This window comes from Rhagoletis zephyria, unplaced genomic scaffold, assembly GCF_001687245.7.
Source record: "Rhagoletis zephyria isolate East Lansing unplaced genomic scaffold, Rhagoletis_zephyria_1.1 Rzeph_scaffold_04748, whole genome shotgun sequence".
Classification (NCBI taxonomy): domain Eukaryota; kingdom Metazoa; phylum Arthropoda; class Insecta; order Diptera; family Tephritidae; genus Rhagoletis; species Rhagoletis zephyria.
The window spans coordinates 22,094-36,968 of record NW_016161831.1 but is presented as its reverse complement, the minus strand read 5'-3'; the positions used below and the strand labels follow the sequence as shown (position 1 = coordinate 36,968).

The window sequence follows — 14,875 nt, the reverse complement described above, 5'->3', positions numbered from 1 at the left end:
CTGCCTAGCTGGACCAGCGCGACACACAAGGCGCACCCACACACACACCAGCATGCAAGTGCATTGATGACACGAGAGATGCTCTTTAGCGTACATTTCGAGTTTGTGGAAGCAAGAGCGTTTTGTGTCTAATAATGCGGAGTTGTATGCTGAGATCCCGAACTCAAAATGATGCTGAGTTTTAGGTAGTGGCTCACACGACACACACATCCGTCTTAGTTACATACATACATAACTATGTGGTACATATTAGCAACGAGACGAAGTCAACACCATCTATGGCAGCAGCCGAGCTGATATCAACCAACAGCTATGCTCGCATTCAGTTGTAGTTGGATAGGATAACGTCGCAGACGAATGTGATTGCCATTTACGGATTGTGAAAGTAGGTGAAGAGCAAAGGGGAAAAAATTGAAAATTTTCCTTTGAAAAGTGCAAAGTCAATTCGTGTGTATTTATTGTGTGAAAAATGTAAATTCTGCTAGCAAAATTAAATGAAATTTACTCTAAACTGATTGCTTAGTTAAATATTTTTGAAGTTTTAAAGAATAATTGTGTATTTAATACAAGATAGCTGAGAAGAAGAAAAGTATTGTGCGCAAATAGAAAATGAAAAAATTATAGAACTACATTTGAAGTTAAAGAAAAAAGGCGTGTAAAACAGAAATTACATGCGAGCAAAATTAAGAAAGCGTCTTTTTACATAAAACTTATATTTTTTGGGCAAAAACTGCAAACATTCAAAAAAAAAAAATACTTGCAAAGAGCTGCGCTTCAAATGCGATAAAAATTTTTGTGTGCAATAGTGCGAAAAAATCTTTTTTTTCTTCAATAAAAATTTTATATATCTAATGGCATATATTTCGTAGTTAAAAATTACACACATAAAAACAGCACTTACAGCGAAAATCTCATTCAACTATTCCTGCTGCATAGAATATACATACATATAAGTACATTTCTACTTCAGTTCTGCTAATTATATGGGAAAACTCACTTGAGACCTGCATACATACATACAAGCTCAAAAACAAATACTTTTCACACATTGAGGCATACACACACACGCACACACCTACATTTACAATATGTATCTACTCATAAAAAATTCTCTCCTGTGAAGCATCAACTAACTGTTAAAGATGCTATCATCTTTGGAGACGAGCAACTCGCCAGCGAGCATGAATACGAAAGCAGAAGACAAAAAAAAAATAAAACAAAAAAAAAAACAAACAAAAAATCCAAACAAATTGCTCTCAATCATACACACGAACTTGCAATACATTCGACTACTAAGCCTTATTAAACAACCGCCCTCCCCCCCTCTCTCGAATGCCAAGTGGCACTATTAAGTTTCGTTCAGCAGCAGCAATATATTTTAATCAGCTTTTTAAGCTGTGTTAGGTTACATATTTTTAGGCGTTTAACATAGCTGAGCTTTAGGCGTTCATATTGTACACTCGTTTGTTCATTACGAGTGGCTCACTTTTGTTTTTACGAGCATTACAATTATGCGAGGCTCCTCGAGTACATACATATGTACCCTGTGTATGTATTCTGTTAGCACAAATACATCGAAGGCGCAGCATAACGAGGTTGCAAGTTCGGAAATCGACGAATCTCATGTTGTGAGAACGCTTGAGCTTGCGAAACGAACCTACTACTAAAAGCTGCGCGGAACCTACAACAGCAGGCAGGGAAGTTTATTCAAGTATTTGGCGGCTTTCTCCGCGAGAGACTGTCTGACTGCGAGCCATACTTCGCTCGATGCTTATCCCAGCAAGCTTCATTAGAACCGAATGACTTCCTCGGCATGCATACGCACACCCACACTCCCGCATAATAGGCACCTCCATCATGTCCAGTTCAGTATCACTCCACCTGATCCGCGCCCAGTTAGTCGAGTGCTGCTGCGTAGAGCAGAGTTGCCAAATGCACAAAATTATCGCATTCTTGTTACAGCTTCAAATGTGTGATAGTAATAGAACACACGAGAACCAAAAAAAAAACTAAATTATTTGCTTTTGCTACAGGGAGGTCACTAGGTCGGCCCGGGATGTCTGCCGCACGTAGCTACAACTTTTGTTGTTGTTAGCTTGTCCATCACTGATTATACGCGTCGTTTACTGAACGCTAAATGTTAACAAACGGACAGGTAGTAACTTGCGTTGTTGTTGCATTTTGTGTTTGTTGTTGTTTTAAAATGCAGCTTTGGTATTGTTGCTGTCAGGCGAACGAATGCCGAGTACTTTGCGCGTGCACTCGCGCCAACAACAAGCAGCTGTAGTAATTGTGTGTGTGCAGCGCGTGAGGATGCGAAATCACAAAACCCTCGTTCGTGCTCATTTCTAATTCTAAATGCACTCTGTGGTGCTTTTTTTTCTTTGTTCTTTGTTCGACCCCCCCTCCTCTGTTTATGGATGCTGCGGGTATTACAACTTTATCTAACGCGCGCGCCCTTTCCTCATCCATCTTCCTGCTCTTGCCGCTTTGCTTGGTCTGTAAGTGCGCGTGAACTCAATGGCCACCTTAATAAGTTAATTCAGTTTATGGTGCCAGGCTTGGTGGCTATTGTTTGCGCACGCTCTTAGCGCTCCCCTGCCCGTTGACCGCCCGAAGGCAGCTTCTGCATTGTATTTAGTCTCTTTTTTTCTTCGCTTTATTTGTTTGTTGGCGATTTTAACTTTAATTGAAATCTCAAGTCTTTATAGTTTTGTTTACTTAGCCTCTTAGCCAGCTGGCCTGCGATTTATACATTTTGTTTTTGTAGGCGACTATTGTTTGCTTTTTACTTTCGCACGCTTTTATAACTTTTACTGTTTCTCAAGCGAATTTGTGTCGTGCTAATGAGGGAATGTTGTCATTCAGATTCTACTATGTAGCGAGAATTAAACAATTTCTTTGTGCGATCAAATAATTGAAGAAAGGTTCGCGGCATTATTCTTATTATAAGAATGTGCGGGAACTTGGGTATTCATAGGCTTCAGGTGCACATCTTTATGAGCAAATATGTTAAGTTCTAGAAGAGACCACTTATAGACTAGTTCTGCCACAATTGACAGAAAACTGATCAGTACCTCTGAATGTTTCCTTACGCCAGTCCCCTTAGAAAGGTCAAGTATAGTCAAAAGCTTTACTTACGAGGACAAAGCTGATATTACACAGTTGACAAACATCGCTGGAATATGGAAAGGAAGTTATTATGATGTATTTTGGAATGAATTTCCGTCATCCCTTGTCAAATTGGGTTTGGAGACAAACCGGTTTCGGCGTTGTGCCATCTTCAGTGTAATTTTTCGTTCCACGATGGCATAACGCCGAAATCGGTTTGTCTCCAAACCAAATTTGACAGGGATGACGGAAATTCGTTCCAAAATACATCATACACCCACCCTGTCGGAAACAACAACTACCAAAAAGGAAAGAAGTTATTATAGTTAGTGCACCTTTGAGTGGGGACATTTCACTTTGTACTGGCCCTCCCACAAGGATTTCGCAGTAGAATTAATCATCATATCTAGTTCCGTTATAAAAAATTTAGGAAGGGGTAGATCTGTGCCACTTTCCCTTTCTATATCAGTATATAGTGACCTGTTTGTTTAAGCATCGTTAATCTATCTTGTATCTGGGTTGTTGTCACAAAGTAATCACAGCTTCAACAGCTTTGGTGACTGCCTAAATATCAATTAAGTTGTTTACACCATAGTTGGAAAAGTTTAGTTCAGCCAACGAGTAAGCTGCTTTAGTTGCGACATAGAAAATATTGCAGTAGTCCCTTCCAGTTTTAAGTAGTTTCAAAATCAGCAGAGAAAGAGCTCCATCTTGAAAGGTGCCTCTGTTTGCTTTCCTTATGACAAGGTCAATGCCTTTAGAATCAATACTCTCCAGTAGCGCCTCTTTAGAGGTATTTTTATAGGCTTCGTAGACACCAAGAAAAACTCATATTTTTTCAGCTAATGTTTTATAATAGTGGTTGATGCTACAACAAAAACTATGTACAAAACTCAGGAAAATCCAAAAAATTTGTATGCAAATTTTAAACTTTTTGAACAGTTTTTATAGAATTTTTTGAGTATGCTGTGTTGTAGCCAATTACTTAAATACCGTTAAGTTTTGGAAATTTTGTTCAGTAAGTTTCTTCCATTAAAAAAAAAAAAATCGAAAATATTTTGTATATAAAAAATGCGAAACACCTTAAACGAAAAAATGTCAAAAATCAACGTGGTTTTCTAGCAACTTTAAACTAGCTTTTTTATACCAAAATTTAGGCTCAAAAAATTCTAAAAATCTGATTAAAAAATTAAAAGTGGCATGACAATTTGTTGAATTTTCCCAAGTTTTGCACAAAGTTTTGAAATTATATTTTTATGTTTTCTGTTGCAGAATGAACCATAGATATTTTTATAAAAAAAAATAGCGTAAAAAAATAAAATAAAAATTATTGCATACTTAAAATAATAACCAGGAAGCAAATGCCATACCCCTGAATTAGGTGCACCAATGCGAAAAAAATCACGCTATTTTTTTTTTGTTGTGATCATGTAAATTGGAAAAATAAAAATTATTTGGACTATTTTTCGTTTTATTTTTCGATACCTGAGTGGAAAATCGACCTTTCTCGGCAGCCAGTTCAAAAACGCCCTATCTCAGAAAACTTTTCAATTTTTTTTTAAAGAAATGTATATATATATATGGGGCAAACTAACAATGTTTTCACAATCTCTTCAATATACATATGTACATATGTACTTAAAACAAAAGCAACAACGATATCGTTAAAACATACCAGAATAGGTCCATGAGGCCCATGAGGGCCAGAGTAAGTTCCAATTCCAAGTTTCTTGAACGAAAAAATTGCCACAAATTGCTGTTAAAAATTTATTTTTTACAAAAGAATTTAGCGATATCTTGTCCACTGAGCACTGACTATTTTTGACACTCGTTACATTTGCTTAAGTGGCTTATCTTTATGTAAATTATCACATAAGGTACTTGAGTAAGTAACTTAGCTTATGTATGTATCACTGTGAGACAAATGGTAGGGGTCAGTGATCGGGAAGGGTTCAAACTACCGGGGAAAGTTATATCGGTAAAAAAGAAGTTATACGTGTTTCGGAGTTTCGCTGGGTCACGTCTAGGAATCGAGATATATATATAACTATCATATAGGGGAAATTGTCACCTTTGGTGGTCTTTTTTTGACATAACTCGAGAACCACTAGTCCGATTTTGCTCAAACAAATTTAAAAAAATTAAAAATTACAATTCCTTTAATCTGTTCATATAATGTTTTTCTATATACTCAACAGTTTTAAAAAAATTTAATATTTTAGGCAAAAAATATTTTTTTTCTTCATACATTTATTTTTACCGGCAAAACTGTTGATTATATAGAAAAATGTTATATGAACAGATTAAAGGAATTGTAATTTTTAATTTTTTTAAATTTGTTTGAGCAAAATCGGACTAGTGGTTCTCGAGTTATGTCAAAAAAAGACCACCAAAGGTGACAATTTCCCCTATATGATAGTTATATACAGGGGCGCACCCAGGAATATATTTTAGGGGGGGGATTTATATTTCTGAATATATATCACCGGAAAATACTGAAAATTTGCTTCAGATAATACCCTCTTTAAAATATATATTGGCAAGTTTTATGTACAGTATGTAATAAATAAATAAACGTTTCAAAATTCATAAACTGCACTTTATTTACGGATAAACAGAACTCAAACGCTTTTAACCGACTTCAAAAAAAGGGAGGTTATCATCTCGCCGGAATACATAACTTTGGACCACGTGAACCGTTTTCTATAATCCTTTTTTTATTAGAAAGATAGTACCTCAAGGTTCGTCCCGTAATTTGTTTTAGAGATCCGATGATTGGATCATGAAGAAATTAACGGTACCCCTAAATTTGAATATGAGAATTGAAGTCGGTTGTGTTCTTTCCTTAAAAACTACTTGTTTAATAAAAAGTTCTATAAACTCAAGATGCGCTCAACTTTCAAAAGTACCTAATCAAAAATTTTAAAAAAGAGTCAGTAAAAATAAATTTATTGATTCCATGAATTTTTGCACTTCTATGTTAATTTTTTGATTTCTGGTTTTCGATAGAGATGGTGATTTTTCACAATTGCTAAATTTTTTTAATATTTCAAATACCGAAAAAATTAACTCAACTCTCAAGAAAAACGAAAAATTCATACAAAACGACGGACGAGAAATGGAAAAGAAATATTCTTCTACCAAAATTTCTTAAATCAATTTGCAGCTCTCAAGAAAAAAAAAGCTCGTATATTTTCGCTCTTTTTCAAGCAACAGAAATTATAATAAATATTTCTTATAATTTCCTTGAGAGCTGGATTCTTAGCTTTAAGATACATATTGTATTTGAGGTTATTAGCTTTAGGGGGGTTTGAACCCCAAAACCCACCCCTTGTGTGCGCTAATGGTTATATATATATCTCGATTCCTAGACGTGACCCAGCGAAACGCCGGGACACGTATAACTTGTTTTTGACCGATATAACATTTCCCGTTGGTTTCATCCCATCCCGATTTTGACTGTCGCATAGTGTATTTAGAAGTGAAAGTCTTTTACAACACACATTTGGAACATTAGCTCACATTGCTATTATTACATCGGATACGATGAAATTAATGCACATGGGCAAGAAGAAGAAGAAGTAATCTGTTATTATGCCGCACCACTTTATTTTTAAATTTGTATACTAATATGTTTCAAATGAAACAAATTCCGGGACCCTTTTGTTTTCCTATAAAAATACTAAAGTCTAGCAAAGAGTGAATGCCGAATAAAACCCAATGATTGTTGACAAAAAAGCTTAGAAATAAATAGCCAACCAACCACACCCAAAAAATCTTTGTTGTTTGCTTTTGCATACCAGGACGATATTCTATGTATAGTACATACATAAATATTAAGACGAAAATTTGTGTTCATACATACATACACATGTATGTTGTTGTTTGTTAAATTATTCACTGTAACAGGAAGTAACTGCTTTTGTGTACAAATGTCAGTAGTAAATGTGGAATTTCGTGAGCTACGAGTATTTATTACAACTTAAGCAAATTATTCGACGCAAGTATAATTACATATGCACAATAATATCGCTACATAATGGTGAAAAGGTGCCAAGTCTGTATTTTTTTTTAAATTTCGTTTTTGATGCAGAATGGCAGGTAATATGAAACTATTTCGATTTTTCGGCCCTTCTGTATGATTTCAAAAAATGGACTTGGCACCTTTTCACCCTCAGGTATGTGTATTTGTGCATATGCCCTGACTGAGGTTAAATTTCTCTCTTCGTCTTACTCTTTGGCAATACAGCCGTTCGTTGGTTTGAGCAGTGGCCAAACAAATTTGCTTTTGTTTTCGCAAGGGAATTTCGATATTTTTAATTAGTTGCTATTTCATCAAAATTTAAAGATTTTACTACTTCATTGTACCAGAGTAGTCAAAAAGGCAAAGAGGGAAGTATAAGATAAATTGCCTAAACTTGACGTGATAGGTACTTTATATGTAGTAGAATTATTTGTGTAAAATATTAAATAAAATTTTTTTAATAATTTTTTAAAGTACATGCACTGAGAGAAAATAAATCATAACGGCTTTGTTTCAAATTAAAATACAAATGATTTGCCGCCAAGCGGTCTTAATTTCCTTTAAACAATTTTTTTTATTTTTTCCCATTGAATATGCTTTTGTTCTGCACTTCACAGAAGTTTTTTCCTAATAGTAAAGGCCAAAAAAAATTTAATGCTTTACGCTGCGAATGCGTCAGTTGAATGGTGTAAACAGCTTTTCAAATAATCGCTTTCGGCAGCCCACTTTCTTTCAACTAATCGCCTATTACAGTGGGACAATGTAAACGGCTTTTAACGAATAATATCAAGCGCCTCTGCACATTCAGCTAGAGAATATTCATTTCGAATTAGCGTAGATATTTATTTTCTAAATTTGTTTACAAAATATGAGTACTTTTTAACCGAATTCAAAGAAAGGAGGAGGTTATCAATTCGTCGGAATATTTTAATTTTTTTTTTTATGTATATTACCGCACAACTTTGGTCCACGTGAATTGATTTTTATTATTATTAGGTGGTCCCTTACTAATTTGGTTTAGTTCCGATCATTGCGTCATGAACAAATTAACGATACTCATAAAGTTTTATAAGAGAATTGAAGTCAGTTTTGTTTTTTGCTAAATTACTTGTTCTGTCCAAAGAATTTCAAATCGCTAACATGGAAAAACCGAAAATGACTCAATTATTGGACATAAGGAACCTACAGTTTACAATGCACTTGAACGAAACGTAAAACGGAAGCATCTAAAATCAATAGACCCTTACGAATCCGCCGCGATTTGTTACGATTCGCCCCGTGCATTATAATCAGGTAGTAATTCTTTTCTTAAGTTTCTTTTGGTATCCGTATATTTTGCTTAATTTGAAAGTTTTCGTTCAGCTCTGGCGTGAAAAATCCTAGAAAATTTTTCTTGACAGCGGACTTCCGTGACGCAGTTAAGGTGTAGGTAGCAGTTAGCTCAGAATTAATTCTGAGGCCGTACCTTTCCGATCTAGTGTGTATAAAAATACACGAATCCAAGATTTTTTCAGCTACATACATATATTTTTTTTGTTTTGCTCTGTAATGAAAACCATTCAAATTTCGTATTTGTTCTCTTCTAAATCTGCTCTGTACCCACTATTCTTTACACCCAAATTTTGTTTAGCGATTTACCCATTTACTATGCAAATGAAATGCGTATACAATTTGAATATAAATTATAGGATACGCAAGTTGAAAAACGACAGTATACAAAAAAAAAAAAACATTACATACAATGCTTGAAAGCTCCAACAAGGCAGCTGAGCGTCGAAGGAGTCAACGTAGTTACTACATACATATGTATGTGTGTATACATATGTATGGCATGGTGGAAACGAAGCAACACCCCAGCGTATATACAAGCACAAAATTATGCAAATATCATAAAAGTCTGGCACAGTTTCGCTTGAAAGTGAGGCGTAAAAGCTAGAGCAGCGCATGAAAGGATGTTTTCAATCAGTGAAAGAAAAAACACATACTTAGCACAGAGGTGCGAAAAAAACTAGTAAGGCAAGGTACGAGTAGTAAAAAATACACATAAGAATATGAATCCGCTGGGGGAGGAGGTACTACACACAAGAGTAAAGTAGAGTGTTTAAATAGGGGAAACCAAAGGGGAAAACTTCAACGCTATAGAAAAAGAAATAGGCGACCCACTCGCACACATGCGCAGCGTCACACATACATACATAAGCACCTATGAGTATTAGCTTCTTGCGTATAGAGTCCCGTGAGAGAATCAATGCTCCTATTAACAAAAAAAAAAAAAAAGTATGGCAGTAGCTCCCTACATTTATACTCAAATGAGTTCCGGCAAAATAACGAGGAGCGCACGCCTGTGTTTGAAGCGCAGTTTTAGCAACCTTTGCTGCTTTTTGTTCATAGAATCGAAATTTTGAATTTCTTCTACCATTTCCTCTCGCAGTTTTAATGTGACAGTGACAACGAAATACGCTAGCGTCCAATTGTGAAAACAATTAGAAAAAAAAATTAGTAAAACTAAAAGAAGAATATTTGTCAATCAATCTATCACCTAAAAAATGGTGTACTAAATTTGAAAGCAATTAAAAATTGCTAATAAATATTTTATAACAAAAAAAAGTATATTAAAATGTAAATCAGTGTCAAATTAATGTGCTCAAATCAACAACCAAATAATTGTTTTTAAACATAGTTAAAAATTAGTTCAAGCTGAAAAAAAAACAAAGCAAAAATAAAAAAGGTTAAAAATTTACAAAACTGAACACTTGTTGTTGTGTGTGTTAGTGCAATTTGTTAGAAATGGGTGGCGGCGAAGTTAAAGTCGCTACTGTTGATGTCGAGAGCGGCGATAATATGGCCACACTTCCGGTGTCGCGCTCGCACACAACCGGCAGCAATGATAGCGCCGAGAAGAATAATGCAGCCAATAAGGAAATGGAATTAAAGAACGTGATGCCGCAACCATTGCAAAGGTTAATATCATTTTTAATTAATTTATTTTTAAATGGATTATGCCGAAGGTAAATTGGTAAATTAAAAAAAATGAGTTAAAAATTTAAACAATATAATACTTAGTAAAAGAAAAAATTTCTTAGGAATTTTAAACAATTGAAATTTCATTCGTTTTCGCAGATTATAATGTTCTATTTACTTATAGTTACTTACTAGTAAAATCGCAAATTAGCTTTGTTCAAATCCTTAATAGCTTATAAAGCATTCTTAAAAAAATACGAAAGTTCAATCGTAATAAAAACAGAGTAGATTCCTTATAATCCGACAAAATGTTAATCAGTAAGGTGGTCAGAAAAAGAGATGGGCAACAATATGATGATGTTCAAAGCATCCCTGTAAATCGTTAATATTTCTAGGGTATATTTAAAGGGCAAGCCTAGCAACTATCTTTCAACTCCACGCAGTCTTTCGAAATACGAGGGTTTTTCATACGATAATGTCAACTCTGGCGACTAGAATCTTGAAAACTCTTTTCTGTCTCTCGAAAGACTGCTTGAAAGCTACTTGAAAGATTCGGGACTTACCACTTTGTGTTTTAGCTTTAAGCTTTATAATTAACTAACCCCCCAATTCTGTGCACTGGACAAATTGTCAAGCTTGACTATTTGTCAATAAATTTGCGCCTAAACTATGCTGCAAAAATTAAATTTTAGGCGCTTTAAACATGCACAACAAATTTAGCAAATACAGCCAAATCTTTTCGGCATAGTTTTGGGCGCAAATTTATTGACAAATAGTCAAGATTGATTATTTGTCAAGTGCACAGAATTAGGGGGTAAATCAAATAAAAAAAAAAAATATTTTTCTTTTTAAAACAATAAAACCAAATTAAAAAAAAATTAAATAGAAGTAAGAAAAAAAATACAAAATTAATATATAAAATATATAAACAAGTTTCTAAATAAAATTTAAGTAAATTAAAAAAAAAGTTTTCTTTTAAAAGAATAAAATGTGAAAATTAAATCAAAAAAGAAAAACGATTTTATTAAAAAAAAATAATGAAATCAATTTTTAAAAATTAAATGTAAGTTAAAAGAAAATTAAATTAAAACAACAAAAAAAATTGATAAAATATGTTCCTAAAAAATTAAGTAAATTTACAATAAAAAAACGAATAACTAAAGTAATATTAAATTAAATAACATTAGAAAAAATAGGTTTCCAAAAATCTTATGAAATTAAAAATACATTTTTTTTTATATAAATAAAAACAAAAAACTAAAATACAATTAAAATAAAACATAAAATGAACAAAAAGTATTAAAAATACAAGACATATTTTCTAAAAATTAACTTACATAAAAAAAAAACATTTTTAAAAGTCGAAAGAAAATTAAATGACAACAAGAAAAAACTAAATTAAAAGAATGATTAATTAATAAAGTGCCAAATAAAATAAAAAATATTAATTTTTTAAACAAATCCACAAAAGAAAATAAATTAAAAAAGAAAACAATGAAATAAAATTCTAAAAATTAAACAAATAATAATTTATCTTTTAAAAAAATAAAATATATAAATAAATAAAGTTGAATTGCAAAAAAAAAATCAAATAAACGAAAAAAAAATCCTCTGCCCGGCTCGAGGATCTCCCGAGTGACACGGCAGCGCTTTGTTCACTCCGCCATTGCGACTGTTGGAGCAGCGTGAGCAAAATTATATACATACGTATCTGTTAATTTGGAAAATGCTTAAGAGCTTTCTGTCACCATGAAAGTTGGTAAGGGGGTTTTTTGTAATACTTTCGTGGCAGAATCAACAAAATCTTTCAAACTATCTTGCCGTCTGTCTTTCAATTGTGTTATAAAAGATTTGCAACTATCTTAGCTAGAATTGCCATTTTAGGCTATATTCGGAATCCCAATAACCCAATAAAAATTGTGGCGAACGTTCGAAAATGACCTTCGATATCCAATATTCATACCGAACTGAGAACTAACTCATAACCATCCTTAGTTTTGCAACGTTCATAGAATAGTGGAAATACATTCGATATGTGTTCGACAAAAAAAAAATAAAAAATGAAAAACATAGTAAAAAGAGGGAACGTGAAATCCAGTTCTCGAAGAGAAATTTAAAATTACAATTCGATAATGGGCTGGATTTCGAATTCATAACGAAGGGAAAATACATTGGATAACGAAAGTTCCGTCTTGCTGGAGAATGGCCTAGTACTGCCTAGATCTCGAATCGAATACTAACCAATTCCACATTCGTTATCGAAGGTGAGACATGAAAAAGGATTGGTTTTCCAATCATTTTCGAATGGTTAACCAAGCCCAATGCTTATTGGGAATAAACATACTAATACATGGGGATGAAACGATACCATGCAGGTATCGATACTTTTTTTTGGAAGTAGTATCGATGCCTGCAAAATATCGGACCTAAAGTATCGATTCCTACTCGCTTCTATCTCACCCTCGAGGAGTTTCCGGAATTCAAATTAGCCGATGCTCCGTATTTAAGAGCAAATTTAGATTCTATTTTCTAATTTCCTTGTTGTGGAAGAATAATACGAAATTCCATTTATGCAAATCCGAATTTTTTGGTAATTAAGTCAGTATTTCTCCTTCGTACTACTCTAAAGCTCAATAATTAATTCTCGGCCAGCAGTAGTTTTGCAATTGACCGAAGACAAAAGTGTAACATAGAAATTAAAACTAAAGTTTTAAGTTCTAAATACACACATACAATTGGCTCGGAAATGCATAGAAAAGTTCATAAGTAAGTACTAAATATACACAGGCACCAGTAAACACAAACAAAGTTAACTAACAATTTCCATACTCAAACAAATTTTCCTACTCAAGTCATGAACAGCTTGTCAACGTCAGTTTTACAAGAAAATCATGGCTGCGGACATGAACCTTATAGCCATCTTACGGCAACAACACCACAACGGGAGCATAGATAAAAGGACAATCCTGCGAGAACGATGGTAAATCGTGTCTATGTACGTGCATGCATATTTATATGTAAACAAGAGAAAAAGTGCAAAGGGTAAGGGGTAAACAATTGCCACAAAAAAGCAGTAAAATAAAGAATGCAACATCAAGTTGCACATACAGCTGCATTATGGTGCACAGCAATAATGTAATGCATACCTGCTGACTGAGTGACTGACTGATGATTTCGTGCACATACATATATACTTAAGAGTATGTATGCATGTATGCAGAGGTGAAATACAAAAAGCGGGGGGAGAGAGGCTCACACGAAAACGTGCTATGGAGATGAGCTGGGATATTTGAGGCTAGGAATGCTGCTAAAATGCCTGAAAGCAAACAATGAGTGAATGGAAAAGGGTTTGGAAGAAAAAAATGTTTTTGTAATACATTTGCGTTGTTGTTGCTGGCATTTTTATTGTGCTCATAGATATGTTGCCTGTATATGTCTGCAAGGGGCCGAAGAGGGGCTCAAATTATAGGAATTTAATGAAGCATGTTCACATGTATGTATGTATATTAGGGTGTATCCTCCCATAGAAAAAAATCGGTTCTCTTTATATTTTAAGACTTCCGCCAAAATATCTCGGAAAAGTATTAAGATTTACGTAAGCTGAACGTTTTTGAAAAAACCTCCAAAAAGCTAGTTTTTACAAAAAAAAAGTTATTTTCTAAAAATATTTTTACTATAAAGTCACCTCATATGATAGCAGAGTTTAAGCTTAAAAGGTCCACACAAAAATGTTTAAAAGCTTTGTCAATGAAATCAAAATAATGGGATTTTCTGAGAAATTTTTAAATCTGTGTAGCTCACGTAATTCTTACAGGTATTGACGCAAAAGCCGTGACTTTTTTGGTGATGCGACCTAATGTACATGTGTATGCTAAAAATTTGTATGGACTTTCATGAAGTATGCCGAGTGGTTGGATTCAGTTGCACATCTAAAAGCAACTGGAAGTGCAATTAATTAAAATGTAAAATACACACACGTATGTATAAACGTATGCAAATGTGAATTGATGTCGAACGTTTCTGCATGCGAAAGATACAACTTTTTAAATGAAAAAAAAATGGAAATAATTCTATTTTATTTACATCATATTCCATACCCTGTAAAAACTAGGCGAGTATGATTCTCTGTTTGGATAAAGCGGTCAATTTCTCTAAGGTGGAAAAAATTATACAAGCTCGACTCTCGAGAAATATACATTTCAGATCTAATCTATGCAGAATACGAGCAATAACGGCAGATATAGCGAGGTAGGAATAAACTGGAAGTTCAAAACCGGTATCGAAAGCTGTATAAGAACAACAACTTAAATTGAGAAAAAAAGAAATTGACAAATATGTAGAAAGAAAATATTTAATCTACGCCTCCCAATATCCCCCAAGTCGAAGTGAGATACTCGCAGAGGCTTTTTAAAGCTTTGATATACATATATTTTTCACGGATGGAAACAAAATGAAAGCTGTTTCTGGCAATAGCTAGTTATACATACACATATACTTTTCATAAACCCAGCGATCTGCGCGCGCATATACCAGTGTTGACGAGCGAGAGCTTTTATTTTGTACCAGCCAGTATATTCAAAAAAAAAAATGCGACAACCCGGTTCCCATCATAGAAGAAAAACTTCATAAAAAAGCTCTGCTAAGACGTCATAACACAACGGCAATAACGCAAAAATTGCTTTATTTCGCTTTTAAATAGGACGCGAACGCGGACCGCCGCAACGATGGGCCCTTCCAAAATTGGAGACTTACAAATCCGTCCATTTAACTTGTTCATGT

General features: G+C 33.9%; 1 protein-coding gene across 3 annotated transcripts in view; it reads left to right on the top strand.

The window, feature by feature from the left end:
• The first annotated feature begins 307 nt into the window (after nucleotides 1-307).
• The window catches only part of LOC108371175 (uncharacterized), a 36,011-nt gene continuing 21,443 nt past the window's right edge, over nucleotides 308-14,875 (top strand). For 2 of the 3 annotated variants that reach the window (XM_017626684.1, XM_017626686.1), the window contains exons 1-2: nucleotides 308-385; nucleotides 9,567-10,095. In XM_017626684.1, the coding sequence (XP_017482173.1) occupies nucleotides 9,923-10,095 (173 nt within the window). In that variant the 5' untranslated portion in view covers nucleotides 308-385; nucleotides 9,567-9,922. Of the gene's footprint in view, nucleotides 386-6,979; nucleotides 7,116-9,566; nucleotides 10,096-14,875 lie in introns of those variants that run through there. The other variant, XM_017626685.1, reaches the window with a different exon arrangement.